Source organism: Tympanuchus pallidicinctus, unplaced genomic scaffold (genome assembly GCF_026119805.1).
Source record: "Tympanuchus pallidicinctus isolate F22 unplaced genomic scaffold, pur_lepc_1.0 scaffold8, whole genome shotgun sequence".
In the NCBI taxonomy this organism is placed as follows: domain Eukaryota; kingdom Metazoa; phylum Chordata; class Aves; order Galliformes; family Phasianidae; genus Tympanuchus; species Tympanuchus pallidicinctus.
The window spans coordinates 25,293,298-25,312,036 of NW_026294802.1; the positions used below are offsets into that span (position 1 = coordinate 25,293,298).

General features: G+C 39.1%; 1 protein-coding gene across 9 annotated transcripts in view; it reads right to left on the reverse strand.

The window, feature by feature from the left end:
* Positions 1–13,642: 13,642 nt before the first annotated feature.
* Positions 13,643–18,739, reverse strand: part of NAV3 (neuron navigator 3) — a 524,389-nt gene continuing 519,292 nt past the window's right edge. For 8 of the 9 annotated variants that reach the window (XM_052668319.1, XM_052668318.1, XM_052668316.1 and 5 more), the window contains one exon: positions 13,643–16,431. In XM_052668319.1, the coding sequence (XP_052524279.1) occupies positions 16,312–16,431 (120 nt within the window). In that variant the 3' untranslated portion in view covers positions 13,643–16,311. The remainder of the gene's footprint in view (positions 16,432–18,739) is intronic. The other variant, XM_052668315.1, reaches the window with a different exon arrangement.

Sequence of the window (18,739 nt, forward strand, 5' to 3'; positions counted from 1 at the left end):
ACTGTCCAACCTACTTTGAATTTTACTGTGATTCAGAGATCTTTTTATTTTAAAGTTCCAGATCAAGTTTAATAATAGCTTGGTTGGTTTCTGGTTCAAGGATGTAATGTTTCAATCAAGTTTGCAGATCAAAATGTAGCTTGGTATGATGCCTTCTTCCTTAAACAGAATAGAGAGAACATCCTGTAAAGGACAAGGAGACAACAGATGGTGTGCTGTATCCCTGAGGCACAGGCATGAGGTGCCACTCTCTAAGTACAGCTACTGGCAGGTCTGTCTGCAAATGAGATATTGCAGTATCACCACCAGTTTTCAGAAGAGATCCTATAAAAAAAAAAACAAGTCAGGCTTTCTTGAGTCCTGGCAACAGGGAAGCAAGCAGAACAGACTGCAAAACAGGCTAATTGTCTCCTCCTTCTACAGTAGATTACACTTGTACTATACTTTGAGATTAATCAGTAATGAGAATACATTGAAGGCAGTGGCCTAATGATGTGCACTATAAAATTTTTGTAATATATAGACTGTTTCAGAGAAACTCAGAAGTAAGCTGAAGGAAGAGCACAGAGAGATGGATCTTCCTGGATTTGTCTTTTGCCTACTCTTCAAGAGGGAGACAGTTTTTTGTCTGCTTGTTAGGTAGATGCTGTAACGGCTGTCTCTTCAGCTAGAGCATTTGACTAACATTCCACAAGGTAAAGGGGTTACATGACTTGACTGAAAACTGTGTCCATGTAATAAAAATTTACCTCTCTGGGGACAATCTGGCTAAACAAATCTAAAGGTTTGTTTGATGGAAAATGGAAAAGATGAAGAGAGGAACTGAGTCCCAAAGTTTTGGGGAGCAAAATTAATCAAGATATCAAAGCACATGAGGGGGAAGAAAAGTTCTCTAATAGCCTATAGAGCAATATCAGGGACTTGATTAATAAACGAAAGGAGTCAGAATTGTTTATTCCAGGTCATACATTTCACCTAGCAGGTATTACTGAGATGTGATGGGAATGTGCAAGACCAACATGCTAAAAATAATGGGTAGGTCCAATTTCAAATGGATTAAGTACAGTGAAGGGCAGAAGTGTGACAGTGTTAAAAATTATTAATTTCATATCAGGGAAACATGCAGTCTTGGATTCTTATGTATCAACTATTTCAAGACTTACAGCAGTGCTTGGTGCTTCCTTCTTATAATAAAAGCAGACTAGGGAACAGGATGAACACATTACACATCTACTAACAACTTTGAATCATGAACGAATAACACATTACCATAACAGCTTTCGTTCTGCACAACACTGGCAGTACTCATCCTTTTATCAGACCTCATCTTTACAGATAATTAAGATTTTGAAACACAGAGACAGGATCTAGCAACTGGAACTGTCACACTGGAATCACAGAAACATCCTAAATGTGATCTAAATGATCACATGGACAAGATCACACAGCACAGACACTATCATGAATTTCACATTGGTTTTCTGCAAACAGAATGAGAAATAAAAGTATTATTGATGACGAACTATGTAAATGAAACTGAAAATCAAAGAGAAGAGAAGAATCTTTTGGAAAAAAATCATTTGAAAAAGGTTTATGAATGCAACTGAAGCTTAAAATCAATGCCAAAAGTGTAAACCTTCCACTGAAGTGAAATCAACATAGACCAAGAAAAATAAGATGAAGTGAAAAATTACACAAATAAAATAAGATTAAATAGTATTTTTCATGTGTCGCTAAATTAGAAATGCATATTACAGATAAGACATTTTTTATATTTTTTCCTGATGTGAGTCAAAAGTGGGGAATAGAAGAATACTGATTAGTAAGGCAAAAGGAGAAGCAGCCTATTGCAGGAAAGCCTGAGTTGAGTTCATAAAGCAGAACTTGAACACAGAAAATTATAAGAATTAAATGAGAGAGTTGTCAGTAATCATACACACAAGGAAGAGCGGAGAACTATATTTGTCTGCCCTAGGAAAAAAAAAAAAAATAATACAGTTATTTGGTAATAAAATACTTTCATAATTTTTGAGAATTTTTTTTAATAACATGGATTCCATAGCAATTTACAAATCACAGAATTCTTGTATGCAGGAATCTTTTTGAAAGAGTTGTGCAGAGACAGATTTCAGAAATTCTGTTGGCATTAAAAAGAACAAATAGAGCAAACCAAAGTACTCCAGGCCTTGCTGTGGAACCTCAGATAAACATCACACGAGTAATACTAGATGTGTCTGAAAACATAAGAAAAAGATTTGCCCATGTACTCAATATTTTTGACCAATGTCAACGATATGTATTCAGAAGTGACATTGATGCCTTTGTGCCTGGAGTAGATAGTGCCAAAGCTCAAATTTAAGAAAGAAGGCTCGTAAATCAGAAGAGGGCCAGAGAAGACATTAAATAGTTTCAAAAAAGTGGGAAAAATAGTTCTTATAACAGAAATAGAATAGAAAAAAGATTATGGGAATTTTATCAGTGAGAAAGATGAGAGATGGCATAGTCACAGTTCATGAGTACATGCTTGAAAAAGGGACTTTTGAGAAGGTAAAGCTCTTCTGCAGTGAGCAGAATGCCTAAATAAGTCCAGTAACTGATAACTGCACTTTGAAGTCATGAGCTTGTGTCAGGCACAAACTAATTTTAACATTTTCACTTATTTGCGAAACTTACGACAAGCCAGAGCCAGCACGCAGTCAGTTCTGCATACATGTACATCTTCATGCCAACAACAAACAAATTTATAGAATACAATCTCAAATAGCCAGCATGGACAGGAGGATTTTGGCTGGTCTATGGACAAAAGGGAATCCAAAGTTAGTTTCTCTGTCTAATTATGGCAAACTCATGTAATATTTCATGCACAAAGTCACAGCGAATCTGAGTGTCTGTGATAACAGCTAAATGACATCAGAGAACGTGGACAGAACCACCTGATGTGTCAAGGAGCATGCTTTTCAGCTCCCAGAGTCTACCTAGCTGAGCATCGTGCAAGAGATACCAGAGGAAGATAGGTGTTGAGAAACCTGGCTGCCTTTGTGTCATCAATGTCAGACTACTTTTTTCCTAAGATTTAAATCAGTTATGACATAAAGTCAAAAGCATAAGGGGAAATTTAATCATCTTTAGCTATCTATCCTCGGCTGAACTGTATTGGGTGTACAAAGTTTGGAGGAGACATCTTCCCTGAGCCATCTATTGTACACATGGTCCAGGTGCAACGGGCAGAGACACAAGTGTGATCTGCCTTCCTTAAGGAACTGGGCAGCATCCCAGGGCCTGTATAAGAGCTGTACTTTAAGGTTTCATCTGGCCATGCACTTTCTTTCTGTTTTCTAAAGCAGTTAGCCCAGTCATTTTCAATAAAAACCAACAAAAGAACATGAAGACCAGTACTCTGCTAGATGTCCAATGCTGGTGTTCATGCTTTGGAGTCATTTTCCAGCAGATCACTGCATACTTTTACATGGGCTGAATGCAACTGGGAAACTTTTTTTTGGGGGGTGAGAACCTACATGTGTTACTTCTTTATTCTAACCCTTGGATGCAGGAGGTTTAGTGGACGACTATGTTTTTGAAGGATGTTCTGTCTCTCAACAGCATCATGTTGTTGACTCATTATTTGACTAACTGGTTGTCCTCCTCATTCGTTACTTTAGTAGAGCCATGGGAAATTAAGTGTCTTAACTATTTGTTACCTATAGTGTTCATGGCTTACAGTATGCCTATGCAGTTTAATTGATCTTTTACTTCCAAGAATTCCCTGTCTAACCCACCTCCACTCACATGCTGTAGATCATTTTCTTTCTCTTCTGCTACTCTTTTAGAACTGGAATCGTTGTTATGTCAGCCAAATGCAAAGTGTTTATCCATATAATACCCCAAGTGTTATTTTCAATTCCATTCTTCAGATCTCCCAGCAATGCATATGCCTTTTGAATCACCCCTCTGAAGTAAGCAGAGGTTTTTCCACAGATGGTCAAGTGTTTGTAATTAATTGAGAACTTATAAAAATGTATGAATAATTCCACATTTTATTTAAAAGCTAAATTACTTACATTTGCTAATGCATTTTTCACTTGCTATTATGTGCTTGTGTGTTTTCATTTTTTTTTTTCAAACTCTCCAAAGATCTTATGTCCTCCATAGTCTAGAGAGAACCACCTCCAGACATTACTATCAACATAACACTCTTGCCCACAGTTGTTGACAGCTCAAAGTTCAACCTATTTCCAGGTCATTAATAATCATGATACAGACAGTGATAGCCCTAGATGCAGTGTTATTTGAATATATAAAGCTGTCATGATCTCATCTTCTTCAATCACTAGATCTACCTGTAAACTCTTGACATTGAACATTGCCCTTAGATGTTCACTCATCTATCTCACACACCTTTAAATAATCAAGGAGCATCAATAGCTCCGACCTTGGGGAGCAATCAGTACGTGTCTTGCATTATAACTGAAAAATTGCAAATGAAAAAGCAAACTCCTGACCTGCAGGCAGTGAATTACAACAAAAATCAGATTCTTTTTTATTCAGAAGATGGGAGGATTATCTGGAAGCTTTTCTTACTGGACTGTTATAAAGAGATATTGAAGAGAAACATAAATGGGAACTGCTACCGTTCCCACTTATTCTCAACAGATGAATTTCAGTTGCATGCAACCACCCGCAGTCTATCATTTTAATAAATGATAGACATTTTAAATAGGGCCAGCCTTGGTTTCTTTTTTGATCATTCCCAGAAATACAGAAAAATGAAGATTGAGAGTAACTTCTGAAGGTTACATTGTCTGACCACTTGCTGAAGGCAGTTCTATCTTCAGTGTTGGAGTAGGTTGTTCATGGCCATACCTTTTAAAAAGTTTTGAACTTCACCAAGGATGAAAATCTCGCAGCATCTCAGTGTTCTCTTCTATTGTCTCACCACCCTCATTCTGATCAGTTCTGTATCCTACAGTTTACCATTTTAGGTGGGAAAAGAAAAATCATTTTCCTCCTTGCTCTCTGAAGACAGAAAAGAATGGAAAACACCCTGACAGCTAAGAACAGCTCTGTATCACCAACCTCATATTTCTTAACTAATCTAAACCCTACTAAACTAAATCCTTCCTCTGCTACTAGTAACTTCTGTTTCTCAGCTGCAGTGAGAGAATTAGATTCAGACAGATTCCAGCTGTGCCACCTGGAAAGTACAAAGCAGAGACCACTCACCTCTCTGCAATGATAACCATCTGAAATCAGAAGGGTATGAAGGAAAAGGCAGTACAGAAACACTCCTTTAGCATTTAGATAAGGAACACCTCTCTCAAACACTATTCCCACAGCCGTCTCATGACAGCAGAAATAGATGGAAGGACTGGCAACAGATCAGAGAAGTTATTTCTTTGCAGGAAAGCTTGTTTCCCTGGGTGAAATTCTTTCCAGGAGGAGATGAGCTATTTACTGTTTAGATTCTTTTTTCTTTCAAGTGACGCTTATGATCAGAGCCTTTTTTTCCCTAGCCAAGAAGAATTAGCTGATGGTCTAGACTCATGTGAACAACGCACTTAACTCATCTTTTATCACAAGCAATTATATCATTGCCACCTATACAACTCTGTATTTAGATGTGATCAATACACCAACAAAAAGTGGCAGGCTGAAGCAGAACACGAATTGCAATCAGCAAAGACAGGAGAGGTTGAGAGCAGGGTGATGGTTTTTCTCTATTTGTCACCTGTTAGCTGGAGGGAGTCCCTTTGTTTTATCTCAGCATGAAGTCCACAGTCCTAGAAAAACTCCAGGTGATGCAGAACACTACAGCTGGCAGAACAGCAGCCTTCAACAAGTCTATATGTGCAGTGCATCTGTGTTCTGTGAGAGAAATGTGTCTTGCCCATAGCAACGCTCACCTTCTGCTGCCCACGACCCCTCTCTCATTTCTTCATCCTTACAGCAGAACACGCATTTAAAGACAGACATATGAAAACATCTTCAAAAAACACCTCTTCCTCCATCTCTTCCGGTGGAGGAAGAATTATAACACAGATAGGATGTCACAGATGCTCATTATTGCACACAGGTCTTCAGGTGCTCTTGATACCACATCAGAAAATATATGGATTAAAACATAAAATAGGTCTCTCCCTGCACACCTCTCTCCCATATTATTGTCCCTTACTTCTTTCATCCTTCACCTCCTCAGCACCTGCTATACCAATCTGAAATCCTGCTTACTATCTGACACAGACACTGCCTGCCTGCTCATGACCCTCTGCTCCATCGCTATAGGCAGGTTGATGGCATTGCTTACAATGCTTTTGTTCAACTGCTTTAAGAAGAAACCTCTGCTTTGGGTTACCTGTAACATGCTTGAGTTAGATAGGGCTAGCTAACTCAGACTTTTATATTTCTTTAGCTATATCATTTTGACCATTGCTTGCACTGATGAAGCTTATAGGCACGTGTTTCCGAACATAACATTCCACATAGCAGCAGGGAAGAATTTTCAGGGCAAATGGAGGAGTTGTTTCCCACTCAACTATTGCTTTGCACCCAGAACAAATGGAAGTGACTGCAGCCATCTCAGGAATGATGCTGCTGCCATCTCCTGAGAAAAGCTAGGCTGAGCATGTTTAACAGCACATTATAGTCACCACTGCCAGAGGTTGTGCCTGAGTCGTAATAAAATGGAGTATTTCAGCTTATGGCTGGATCAGTGCAGTCTGTAAATGAGCGATACCTAAGATAGCTGTTATCAAACTAAAAACACAGGATCCAGAAATATGTCTAGCAATTGTATGGAAATTGCATTTGCAGACATAACATTATGTTATTGCATATGAGGTGATTAATCTTCTCTGTTTCCCAGAGGCAAACAGGAAATTCCTGCTCCACTAAGCCATGGAGGACTCCAAGCTCAGCTAACTGTGAGAGCTGAAATTTGGAATTCAGATATGTAAGTGCTTTTGTGACTTGAACTGAAGTGCTCATCCTTGTCACGTTTAATCATAAGCACAAGGATTTTGAGGAAAATGTCACAAACTACCATAGATGCACTATCCATTGATAGTTTCTGAAAAGTCTGTTGAAGCAGTCATCAGTCTTTATTGGAAGTAGAGCTCAGACTCCTTAGATATCAACCACACTTTGATAACTACTTCAATCTAGTGATTGTTGTTTTTTTCCTATCCCTTTCTCCACACAGGAACATATATTTACATGCATTCACACAGACAAGAAAATGATTCTTATTTTCTAGGATCAGTCGTGTGGGTCTAAAACACTTTTGCAATGTCATTCATTCGCCAAAAGCAGTATCTTCCATGTTCACAAAATGTCCTGGAGGGAAGTATTGTATACAACCCCCACACCAAATAAATAGTAGACAATAAGAATGTTAATAATGTCTGGGGTTTTCTTCATTAGCAGCATCTAAAGGTGCAGGTTTATGCATGAAGCTGTGCTGAATTGCCATCTGCACCCTGGTGCTGTTAATGAGATTTCTTTCCCATTCATTCCTTAACAATAAGCTCCTCCTGACCTTTGTGAAGTACTTTGAGATGATGCTTGAATAGCACTAAGCAAGTACTAAATAATATCATCTGATAATTATAACTCCAGTGATGGCTATGGAAAAACATTTTCTGCTTTCCTCAGAGCTCATGACTACTTAACAAATATCACTATAGTAACATGACTATTCCTAATTTTCTTCGAAAAAGGCGAAGAAACTTTGGTTTACCGTCAAGACAAAGTGAATCTGTTCTCTAAAACTGATTCAAAATCCCAGTTTTTTTTTTTTTGTTTGTTTGTTTTTGTTTTTTAATACAGTGAAAAATTCACCTTTCTTGGTCTGCAAATCATCACAGAAGCATCAGTACAGATACTACGCTTTTTCTCTGGCAAGCAATAAAGTGAGAGAAATAAACTTCTTTGGATAGATCCAGACACGGTCTGAAAGTTTTGGAACCCTGTCCTTGCTCGGCACATTTCCTGTCTTACATCCCACAGGGTCTTCAAAGCTAAGGAAACTACAAACTATTTGTGGTGCAGTACTGAAAAAACAGTGAAATACTGTTCTTTGGCTTAGCATTTCCTAGTCAGCAGGGAGAGTGGGATAAGGAAAGCCACAGCCCCAGAAACCATGCAACTTTTTCCCTGTGAATACACTGTTGTGGGTGAAGTATCGGGCTTCTTCTCACAGCCTGCTTCCCTCTCCCACTGCTATACCAGCACAAATGCCAGCACTCAGGCAGCAAGCAGGAGACAGTGTGGTTCTGGATGGCTGTTGCCACACTCTGCTCAGCTGTGACAGCATATGCTCAGTGTTCAGAGCCAAAGAGGGACAGGATGCTGTCCTGGCACACTCTGAGCAGTAAGTGGCCTTCTGGGGAGCAAGGAGGTGGTCAAGTGAAATGTGCCAGGGAGGGACAGGTAGCAAAGTGGGGCATCAGCAGGAATGGCAGTAAGAAGAGGAACACTCAAGAAAGGCTAAACACCAGAAAGGCAGAGAGAAGAGGGAAAAACACAGAGGAAAAAACTCTGACAGTACCAAGAGCTATTTTCCTACCCAAGAAAAAAAGTAAAAAAGAAAAAAGGCTAAAATTGGAGTGCTTGGGGGTGCTTTGAGCATATGCCTTCTCTGTTGGAATGGCACCTCCCAGAGTCAGCGGGTTGGCTGCCTCAGCAAGGTGAATCACACCCCAGCTAACACTGAAAGAGCAGCCTAAGCAAACAACGATGCTAGCACAAAATGATGGTTTCATAGAGAAAATAAGAATTTCCTTTCCAGATAGAATACTTCATGTTTTCATATCAGAAAGCATGCAAAAAGTTTTGTTCATACTGTTAGCAACAGATCAAAACAACCATGGACTCTGTCCTCTACCCCTTCCTCATATCTTAGTAATTTTTAGACCATCTCCAACACTGGGATTCATAGTCACGTGAGCTGAAGGTGGCAAGGGTATTCCCCTGCAATCTACCATAGCTTCAGAAGCAGCATTTGGAGCTGAAGCATTACAACAGGGACTCTGGCTCTATAGTGAGAAGCTGAGAAGCTTCACACCCTGAGCCCAAAGCAAAACTTCAGCAGATCTGCAGGCTTTCTGAAACCGCAATTCATTGAGCTGGCAGGAAACAAAGCCCAAAGCACACCACAAGCAGAGAATATCTGACATTTGTTTATTCTGACATTCTTGGGTGCATCACTTTGGCCTGAAAGGACAGCTTGTGTGGTTGCAGACTTCCTGACCAGCTGTGGTTTGGCATTCAGCAGTCCTGCTGAAAAAGCTAAGGGGACAGAATCAGCAGCACATTGACTTTTTGTGAGCATAGACAGACAAATAAAACAGAAATGCTTTTTTCTCTTTATCCTGCTCCCTTGAACATCTATTAGACAAAGAGCATTATGCAGCATTCTTGTGCAAGCACAGAGGCTTCTACGGATTTAGCCATGGTTTCCACTTGCAATAGGACATCCCTGATTGTTAGGCAGAGTGTTTCAATATAAAACAGCCTTTGGAGCATACATGCTTGTTTTAAGGCTCATATTCAACCTCAGCCTCATGTTTTATGTCTCAATTATTGCACAGCTCAGAAACCCCACAGATATCAGACAAATAGTAAGATAGCATTATAAGTAGTTATAAAAGTTACCCGATTAATTCTGCTAAAGATAAAGTTGAATAATATTTGTGCAGCTCTGTGTAAAGCAATGGAAGGCTCAGTGGTGACACCAAAGTAGCAAGGTCTAAGGATTCGCCCAAATGCAGCAGATGCGGGCACAGAAATGAAGGAAAGAAGCCACTTACCTTCAGAAGGCCTCAGGTATGCAGAGATCCCCAACAAGATACCCTTACCTCCACTGCCAACCCTTACCTGAGGTCTGGGAAGGAATAGAACCAAAATCCACCCCTTCCAGTCACTCCATGCACTGTATGCACCTGATTTCCTCTGAGTTGGCCCTGCCTTCCCACAAGGTAGTCACTCACTCACTGCTTCAATTCTTCCTCACTCTGTAACACATACTACAGCTTTTCCGTCTTCCTTGAAGTGAAGTAACCTTTCTATTCTCCTGCAACTACAAACAGGCACTTAGATTTTATTGCTAGCAGCTGCTCCACTCCAGAAAAGGAGCCCTCCCTCCATTCTGATTAGTGACATAGTCTGAAGGTTTTATTCAACTTCAGAGACCACTAGGACAGGTAATATGGCATCTTCCTAAATACCATTATATTTCTTGCATGTAATATTCTGAACAGTCACTACAAACCACATTTAGCTGAATCTCACAGCATTTAGTTGACCATCTTATCCTCTAAAGACAGTGGTTTATGGAAGAATGAATTGCAGGCACTGAAGTCTGAATTAGGAAAACACTTCAGCACATGTTTAACACTATCCAGGGCAAAAATTAAACATTGCTGGGTCATTTGCTCTTTAAAGTTATAGGCACTTAAGCTAGAGGTGAAATTTACTTTGTGGATGTAGTGTATTAAATAGGTTGTTGGTATGAAACAGTACTAATCAACTCTCGAACAAGCAGTATTGTTTTAAACTCAGGAAGGTGATGTGTAGATGGCTGAAATTTTTACTAGGAAACTATTTATAATGTATCTGAGATACACTGACACTGCAAAAGAGTAATGCAAAGACATTAAGCAATAATGAGATAAGCCACAGCAATAACTAAGAAGGCAATAAAGTTTTCTCACATTGGTAGATTTCTTCCTCCTACTGGGTGAGAAATACATCTCTCCAATGTTAGCTTAGATATAATGTAAGATTTTGTGTCCATTGTGACAGCACCGGATGTAATCAAGCATCAGTACCAGAAGTCTAACACTCAACCTGAATTGGCATGGATGGAACACGCTAAAGCTTACGCCAGGTATATAAAGTGCAGTAATGATGGAATTAAATCATTCATTCTGCCACTTAATTATTTCTTCTAGCTCAGGGACTTCTCTACAGAAACAGTAGATCTTTATAGGATGCAGCCTGCCTGAGTGGAAAAACTAACCTGCATTGAGTTGCACTAAGGAGTCCTTTTTCAGTCTGTGTACGTTTTGTCATTGCACTTGTGAAGTGCAGAACACAGAACTATCCAGACATATTTTAGATGCATTAAGTCATAGCTAAAATAGAGTTCACTGATCTAAAGGACTTAATTCACTAAGACCCTGAGGTTTGGTGATACAGCCAATAAGTATTTCGTCTGCTTCTTTCTTCTTTCAGAGCCATCTATTTATGGTGTGATAAAATTATTAGTGCTGGTTATGTGTCATCATGCAAATGCTTTATTTTGGTGCACAGCAGTTACCGGGTGCCTCTTCTTTCAGTTTTGGCATTTAATTGTCAAGATGCATTTTAGTTTCCTGAATTATGTGGACTGATTTAATAAAGCTGCTTACAAAACAAGAAAATACACTGACAAAGACAAAACATTATTTCATTTATGAAATTTATTACTAAAAATAGGACTTCGTGTGCTCAGTCATTGCTATTTATCAATGTTTGCTTAAGGTTACAATTGAACGAAGAACAGTAAATGCAATGTAGTGTAGAAAAGCAAGGTCACATGGCTTGGGTCTTAGTTAATTTATCTTTCATGACAGATCCTATTTTCTGCTACTGGTATTATTACCCAGCAATACATTTCTTCCATGATAGTGCATCTGCAGCTTACGCACTGTCAAACTTAGTGGTAGCATTTAATTTATGTGACATTATTCAGTTATCAAGAAAAAGTAGTGCATGCTGAGAAACTCAGTGGCTATTTAATGATGGCTTAAAAAATGAATTCTTATGAGTGAGAGCAATGTCTCAAGTACTGTGCTAAAAACACTTCCTTCCATGAGACTGTTCTGTCCTGCTGCTGTTCCTGCCCTGGACATCTGAGTACTCGCTGGTACGCCTCCAGATGAAGGATAATGGGTAGATGTGCTGACACAATAGCTGCAGAAGGAGCTTGACAATTAGATTTCATACTTTCTCCCTTAAGTAATGGCAGATGGATAACTTGTAGATACTACAACACTGAATTATAGGAAAATCACACTGAATGAGGTATTGCATTAGTCTGTTCTATTCCCCTTCTTGTATAAGACCAGCTCTACATACATCACTTTCAACAGAAACTGATGTAATCCATCCTTAGAGACTGACAGTGGTGGAGAAACCTTGTAATTTGTTGTATTCACATATGGTTCTGTATGATATACTGGTATTCATATCCACATTAACTGGAACACAAATATGCAGATGATTTAAGTGACCCAGCAATGTAAGTGTAAAACAGATTCCTTGCAGGATTCAATGGGAGTTCTTGTTGTTACTTACTATCTTCATCTGCAAACTGGTTGGTTAGCAGTTTTTGGAAAACAGGAAGCTGGTGGAGTGATAAATTATACAGATGCCAGTTGTAGATAACGACCTGAAACATTTGGTAGGTTGGGCTGATTTGAATATCCTCATTTAATACAGTTAAATTTGCAGTCTTGTATCTAATGAACAAAAAGCATGGCTTATACGGGCAGGATTGGACAAAGTATTTCAAAATGATGCAACATGAAAAGAACTCAGGGTCTCAGTAGATAATTAACTGAACATGAGCCTGCAGCAGAACGATGCAATTAGAGAGTGAATGTCACCACTAAAGCCTAAGCAGGGAAAATACGAAGTGGGAGTAGGAAGGTGACATCAGCCCTGCCTGTAGCATAAGTAAAGTCATCACAGGAATACCACGTACAGTTCTGATACCTGCACGTCAGACACGACAAGATGAAGAGTTCAGAAAGTCTTCCAAAAATGTGTTGAAGTCTGTATGGTATGCCTTTCCACGAAGAGATGAGAATGAGCAAGCTACTTGCTTTACAAGAGAGAAGCAAGAAAGACTGCTATCTAACCATAAAATATGCTTTTGATTGTGGTTTTTTTTCTTAGTATAAGAGGAAAAGGCATAACAAAAGGCAGTTTGGGGTATTTTTTCTCCCGGAAAGCAGGAATTTTGTGGGATCTAACTACAAATAAAGCACTCAAAAAACAAACCAATCCAGTGAATAATTAGCCATGTTGACAGCAATACGCTGGATCTTCTAATCCACACTTTAATTTTTCCAAAGATATGGCAATTTCAGGGAAATAACAGACCTGCTGCTGAGGTTTAGACCTGAGGTGCTACCACTCACAGGATCATAATGATCTCTTCCAGCCTCAAAATACCTTTGATTATCTAACTAACATATTTCTACTTGCTTTCTTTGAATTCTGTTAAATTACCATGATTTATACCTGCTGAGGAAGTGTCCCTGAATCCTTCAGATTTGAAAATGAGACATAATACTGCACCAGTTGTTCTGCGCAGGTCCACCACCACTGAAATCAATATCCTTGAATTTGAAGAAAATCTTGAAAATGGGAAACCTGTAAAGTTGTTTCTGAACTCCACAGCCTGCTCTCACCATGGAAACAGTTGGCCTAAAATAATACTGAATCCTGGAAGTTGAAGCAGTACTTTACTTTGTTTTTACCAAGATAGTTCTACTGAATTCAGAACATCACATTCCTCATTTTGTCACGTCGCTTCTGTGTTTTTGTTTGACATAATATAGAACTGTTATGGTCCTGACTGCAAAAACACCAGACTGTGTTTTCAATAAATAATTCCACTTTAATGGCAAAGTAATAATTTAGACAGATACAGTGTGCACACCTGCAAAAAAAATATACGCAAGCTGGTTTACAAGCTAGAGGAACAATAAACCAATAGAAAATACATCATCCAGTTAAGTCCGATGACACCAAATACTTATTATTATTAGGGCTTTACAAAGACTACAAAACTTTTCAGATGATTTATTTCACTGTTTCTGTCTATTTACACGATATGTTACATCAAAAATGTACAAAATATAAAATGTATACAGACAAATGTTTCACAAACAATTTCTGAGTTGTAAACTAGGTGGACTCACTGAGATGTATTGCAGGAAGTTTCGTGTATGTGGTATCGTGTGTTTGTGTGTTAAATATGGCAGGAAGAGATCTGCAAGCTTGCTCAGAGCACAGGTACAGGAAAGAGTAACTTTCCTTTAATTCTTTGAGTCGGTCAGGATATACGCACTGACATTTTACAAACAGAAACAGATCCAGCTTCTGGGGCCATGATGTTGGTCTGGCTGAATCCGACATGCATAACATCAGTTGGAGTTTTAATTAGGGCAATAGCACCGTGTAGGAACCTCTAGATTCAGTGATGCAGCTCAGTGCCATTTGAAAACTGCATTGATTTATCTTTGTTGTACAGCGAGTGACCACGGGGTGGCCACAGTTAATAGCACCAAATACACATCCTGAAGGTAACATCGATGGAGGTGTACAGGACACATCTACACAATGCCAAAGCCCTTGGATACCTTCTGGTTTATATGCACCTATTTGAACCGGATGCCTCTTGTGGTAAAAAGGGCACTTCTGATTATTCTGAGCAGTTTTAATGCAATCTGGTTGTAGCCTGCCATGACATATGCACTTAAATCATTTCCAGATGTTCAGTCCCAAAATGTATTGGTTTCATAGAGATATCGAAACATGGTCACTGTAGCATTGATAGCTCCTGCATAGTCATAACAACTGTAAGTACAGGACAAACACACCAGGTAAGAACAGCTTTTAAGGTTTGCATTCTGTATTTGTTTGTAACATACTAGAAATCTCAGCAAGTGAAACATCTCTTAACACCAACAGAATAAAATACAATTTTTTGTTTGTTTGCTTGTTTGTTTTTATTTGATTTGTGCAAGGCTTTTTTTTTTTTTTCTTTTTTTTTTTCTTTTTCTTTTTTTTTTTTTTCTTCATATATTTACATTACCCACCCAATAGACTGTGCAAAACCAACCCACTTTTACAGTATAAACTCTTCCTCTTCCACAGTGGACATCACTGCTTCAGTGTTCCTCTATGCTGAATTTTTCATGTACAACAATAGCAATCAAAACAACATGCTAAAACCAGAAAAAGGAAAAAAAGAAACAAAACAAAACCAAAACCATATATTTGTGCTCATGCTGCATCAAGTGCATCCAGCTCTGCTGGATAAAAATTCAAAACATCTGTCCTCCAAAAACTCCATTCCATGGGACCAAATGGATTTGAGCCGATTTTCTCAGCGTTTAGGTGGCAGTGGAAGTGGGTTTGGGTTCCTTGTGTATTTCTGAGGGTAGGCAGAGCAATCTATTCACAAGATAAAAATATTATATAGCAACTGTTCTTTCTCCTATCCATTTCTTTAAAAAATCATGATATACAGATATGAGGCTACTGTGTTAACTGACGGTTTCTCATTAGTAAATGAAGAAAAAAACAGTGTAAATTACCAATGGTTTAGGAATTAAACCAACTGTAAAACTGTTCTAGAAATCTGTTTTAAGGCAGTGAGACAGCACCATAAGAAATGTTCCTTCTTTCACTGAAAAGGCTCAAACAAATGAAGCCCTAAGAAGCCTTTAATCAGTGTTGGTTAATAATTGGTATAAAACTGTTGTTAAGGAGTGGGCAGGTGGTTAAAAAAGACCTTTGTGGTAAAAACAACTTTATAAAATCTGTGACTCGTATACTAAAAACTTGATGGAGCGCATCACCGTGACCATGGCAGTTAGAATTAAATTGGCACTTATCCAGCATATCACAGTCATGTTTTCTGGTGATTGCACAATACTGTTTGTGCTTTCTGAGTTACGATCATCATCTTTGATTCATTTTGGAATGGGCAGTAGCGTACAACACCAACACCACTGCAGTCCTGTGACCAGCACCACGTGGCACAACAGAGGTTAGAAGAGAATTAGAAGGACTGCATTGTTCATGCAGCACCTCAGGGTAAAGGAAAGGAAAAAAAAAAAAAAAAAAAAGGAAAAAAAACAACAAAAGAACAAAAGAAGTTGCACTGTAAACTTGTACAGATAAACAGAGACAGAGAGAGAGAGCAGAGAGAGCGAGGGAGAGAGAAAAAGAGAGAGAGAAAAAGGAAAAAAAAATTCCAGTTTGGCTAACGTGTGCAATCTGCTTAGATGCCCTCGATCCAGGGCCCCTTCCAGTTGACAAATGGAGTCTCACTTGGCTCCATAGGTATCAGAATGCCTTGAAATTAAGCTAATTCAAGCTCTCCACTTCAATTTTTCTTCCTGACTTTGCAGTTAGGTCTCCTGCCTATCTACAACACACCGTTCTCATTCAGGGACCTCGGCGTGCTGCTTTAATACTGGCAGTGGTCTCGTGGAAGCAGATATTACCATAATCCTCCACCAAGGGCTGTCCATTTCAGAGAGTCGATTCAAGGGATGAATCCAAAATGTCATCGTGGTGGCTGGTGCTATCGCTGTCACAGCTTTGTGCGCTCGAAAAGTTGGCTGCCTCTTGAAGCCTCATTAGCATATTCATCTGAAAGAAGAAAGAAATGTTTACATAATCTTGTCTCATTTAATGCTGCAGCAGCCGTGTTAAAATTTAATTAAGCTGCCTTGCTGTACGAGGTGTGCTGGTATCTAGCTGAGGGGACTGTACAAAAGGATTTCTGAAAGGGCAGGGAGTCAGCAGCTCCTCCTGGTACCCTTTTTGCTGCCTTCTGGTCTTTAAATAGCAATGTGAGTTTAAAGGTCCGGAGAGCCAGAGGGATATAATGAAGCTGCCTGATAGCTCTCTTTCATTCAAGGGTGAGAATGGCTGCAGCTGCACCACCAGCAGGGGAAGGAAGCCATATCACAGCCGGACATCTGGGCCCATATTTGCAGACAGTAGAGCTTCCAGATCATTTTGGATGGCAAAGAAGTATCACACTGGAAAAGCAACTGCAAACAAAATCACACTAACATAGCCACTCTGCAAGAGAGAGAATGGGAGGGAGTGGGCGTGGGGTGGTTTGAGACCAGCTGCTTCCTAAAAGGGTCCCATTTGCTGCTGAAGGAACAGCCTAGCAGAGAGCAGCAAGAGACCCCCCTTCCCAGAAGAGTGGAACCCCAAATAACTCATTAGGGGTATAACTCATTAACTCAAATTGTTAGGATTTGAGGCCACCTAAAAACAAAACATCAAAAAGCAGCAATAGGCCCCAGAAAATTACTTGGGTGTTTGTTGCTCTACCTGTACAATTACCAGGATTTTATTTATAAAGTATCTACTTTTAGTAGCATTTTCAGGGCTTCAAGAGATGTTGACACTGCTTTAGAGTTTTTTTTTAATGAATAAATAGGTTGTCCATGGGAAAAAACAGGTAATAAAAAAAAACAGAGGCAAAGGTACATCCTTGTATATGCACATTAAGCTCTTTTTCTCTGTTTTCTGGGGAAACTTTACATTTCTGTGGTTTCTGTGGCACGCTATTTGCAAAGATTTCTCATAGAATTGAAGAGCATTTAATACTCTTTAATGCTATCAGGAAGCTTTTGCTGAAGGTTAAGAAGTATTCGTGCGGAAGAATACTGGATACATGCGTTGGGTGTGTAATACGGCCTTCCTGTGAAATGTCCTGCTTGCACAAGCACAGTGTTTAGATATGATCACGCTCCCCTTGTGTCGCTGTGTCTCCCTGTGAGCTCCACCTCAAGCCGCACATTCACAAGTTTCATCTTCTGACAACTGGTCAGATAGAAGAAGCTGTAAACAACAAATGATCACAGTGTGCAGGGAGCACGGGTGACAGGATGCTGAAATCTGCCTACCCAAGTATAGTGACCTTAGTGGAAGGAGATGCATGTGTGCTGGAAGCCTGGGCAATATGCTCACTGAGAGGTCAAATCAAAGGGCCAAACAATCACTCCAAATCTTTTGCTTTGGAAGATGAGATCAGATGAGCTGATTTCCTACACTTCCTTGGGATGCAAGGTCTGATTTGGGTACCAAATGCTTCCCCATACATTTCAAGGAGGCTGAAAAGTCACTGCTTTAGCATTGGTAAGAGTTTAATGCATTTTCCTCTATGAAATTCCCTTTTTCTGAGAGCTCCCTGTATTCCAGAGGTACTATTCTCCACAATAATACTACAAATTATGATTGAAAGTCAATAGAAGAAGTGCTATATGGGAGGAGCTGTTCAATATATGCAATTTAATATCCCATTATCACAAGCAGCAATGGTTAATCTCAAACATTTGGGATCACATTTAGGTAAAATGATATATGGCATTTAGGGAAATCGACCTCTTATCTTTGAAGGGCATTATATTTGCATTCTTTTTACATTAAGAGTCTTATACAGTCACAAGTTTTCTTGAAATGTTCAGAGGAAAGGAAGGGTAACTCTATAATTTGCATTTCCACTAAATTCTCTACTATAGCAAAGTTAGATTACGTGAGTTTCTCAGTTATCCTTCATAAATATATATATATAAATAGAGAGAGAGAGAGAGAGAGAGAGAGAGGATATCCTTCACACATAGGATGTACATGACAAATTGGCTGACCTGGAAAAGTGTATTCAGAGCAAGCTGATTAAGCAAGCTGCTTAAGAGTGGTACCTGAATGATGAGTACTAGATACATGGAAACACTTCTGGGCAGATAGAAAATGCTTGTGATTTAGGGACCCATCAGTGTGAAGGTGATTCTTGCCCTTCCTTTTTTTTTCTTTACTTTATCTAACACACAGTAGACTTCATTTTAAAAACACAGTTTGGAACAGGTACATAACATATTTTTTTACTGTATAATGTACAATTTAAAATATGACATCAAGGTATATACCGAAAATCATT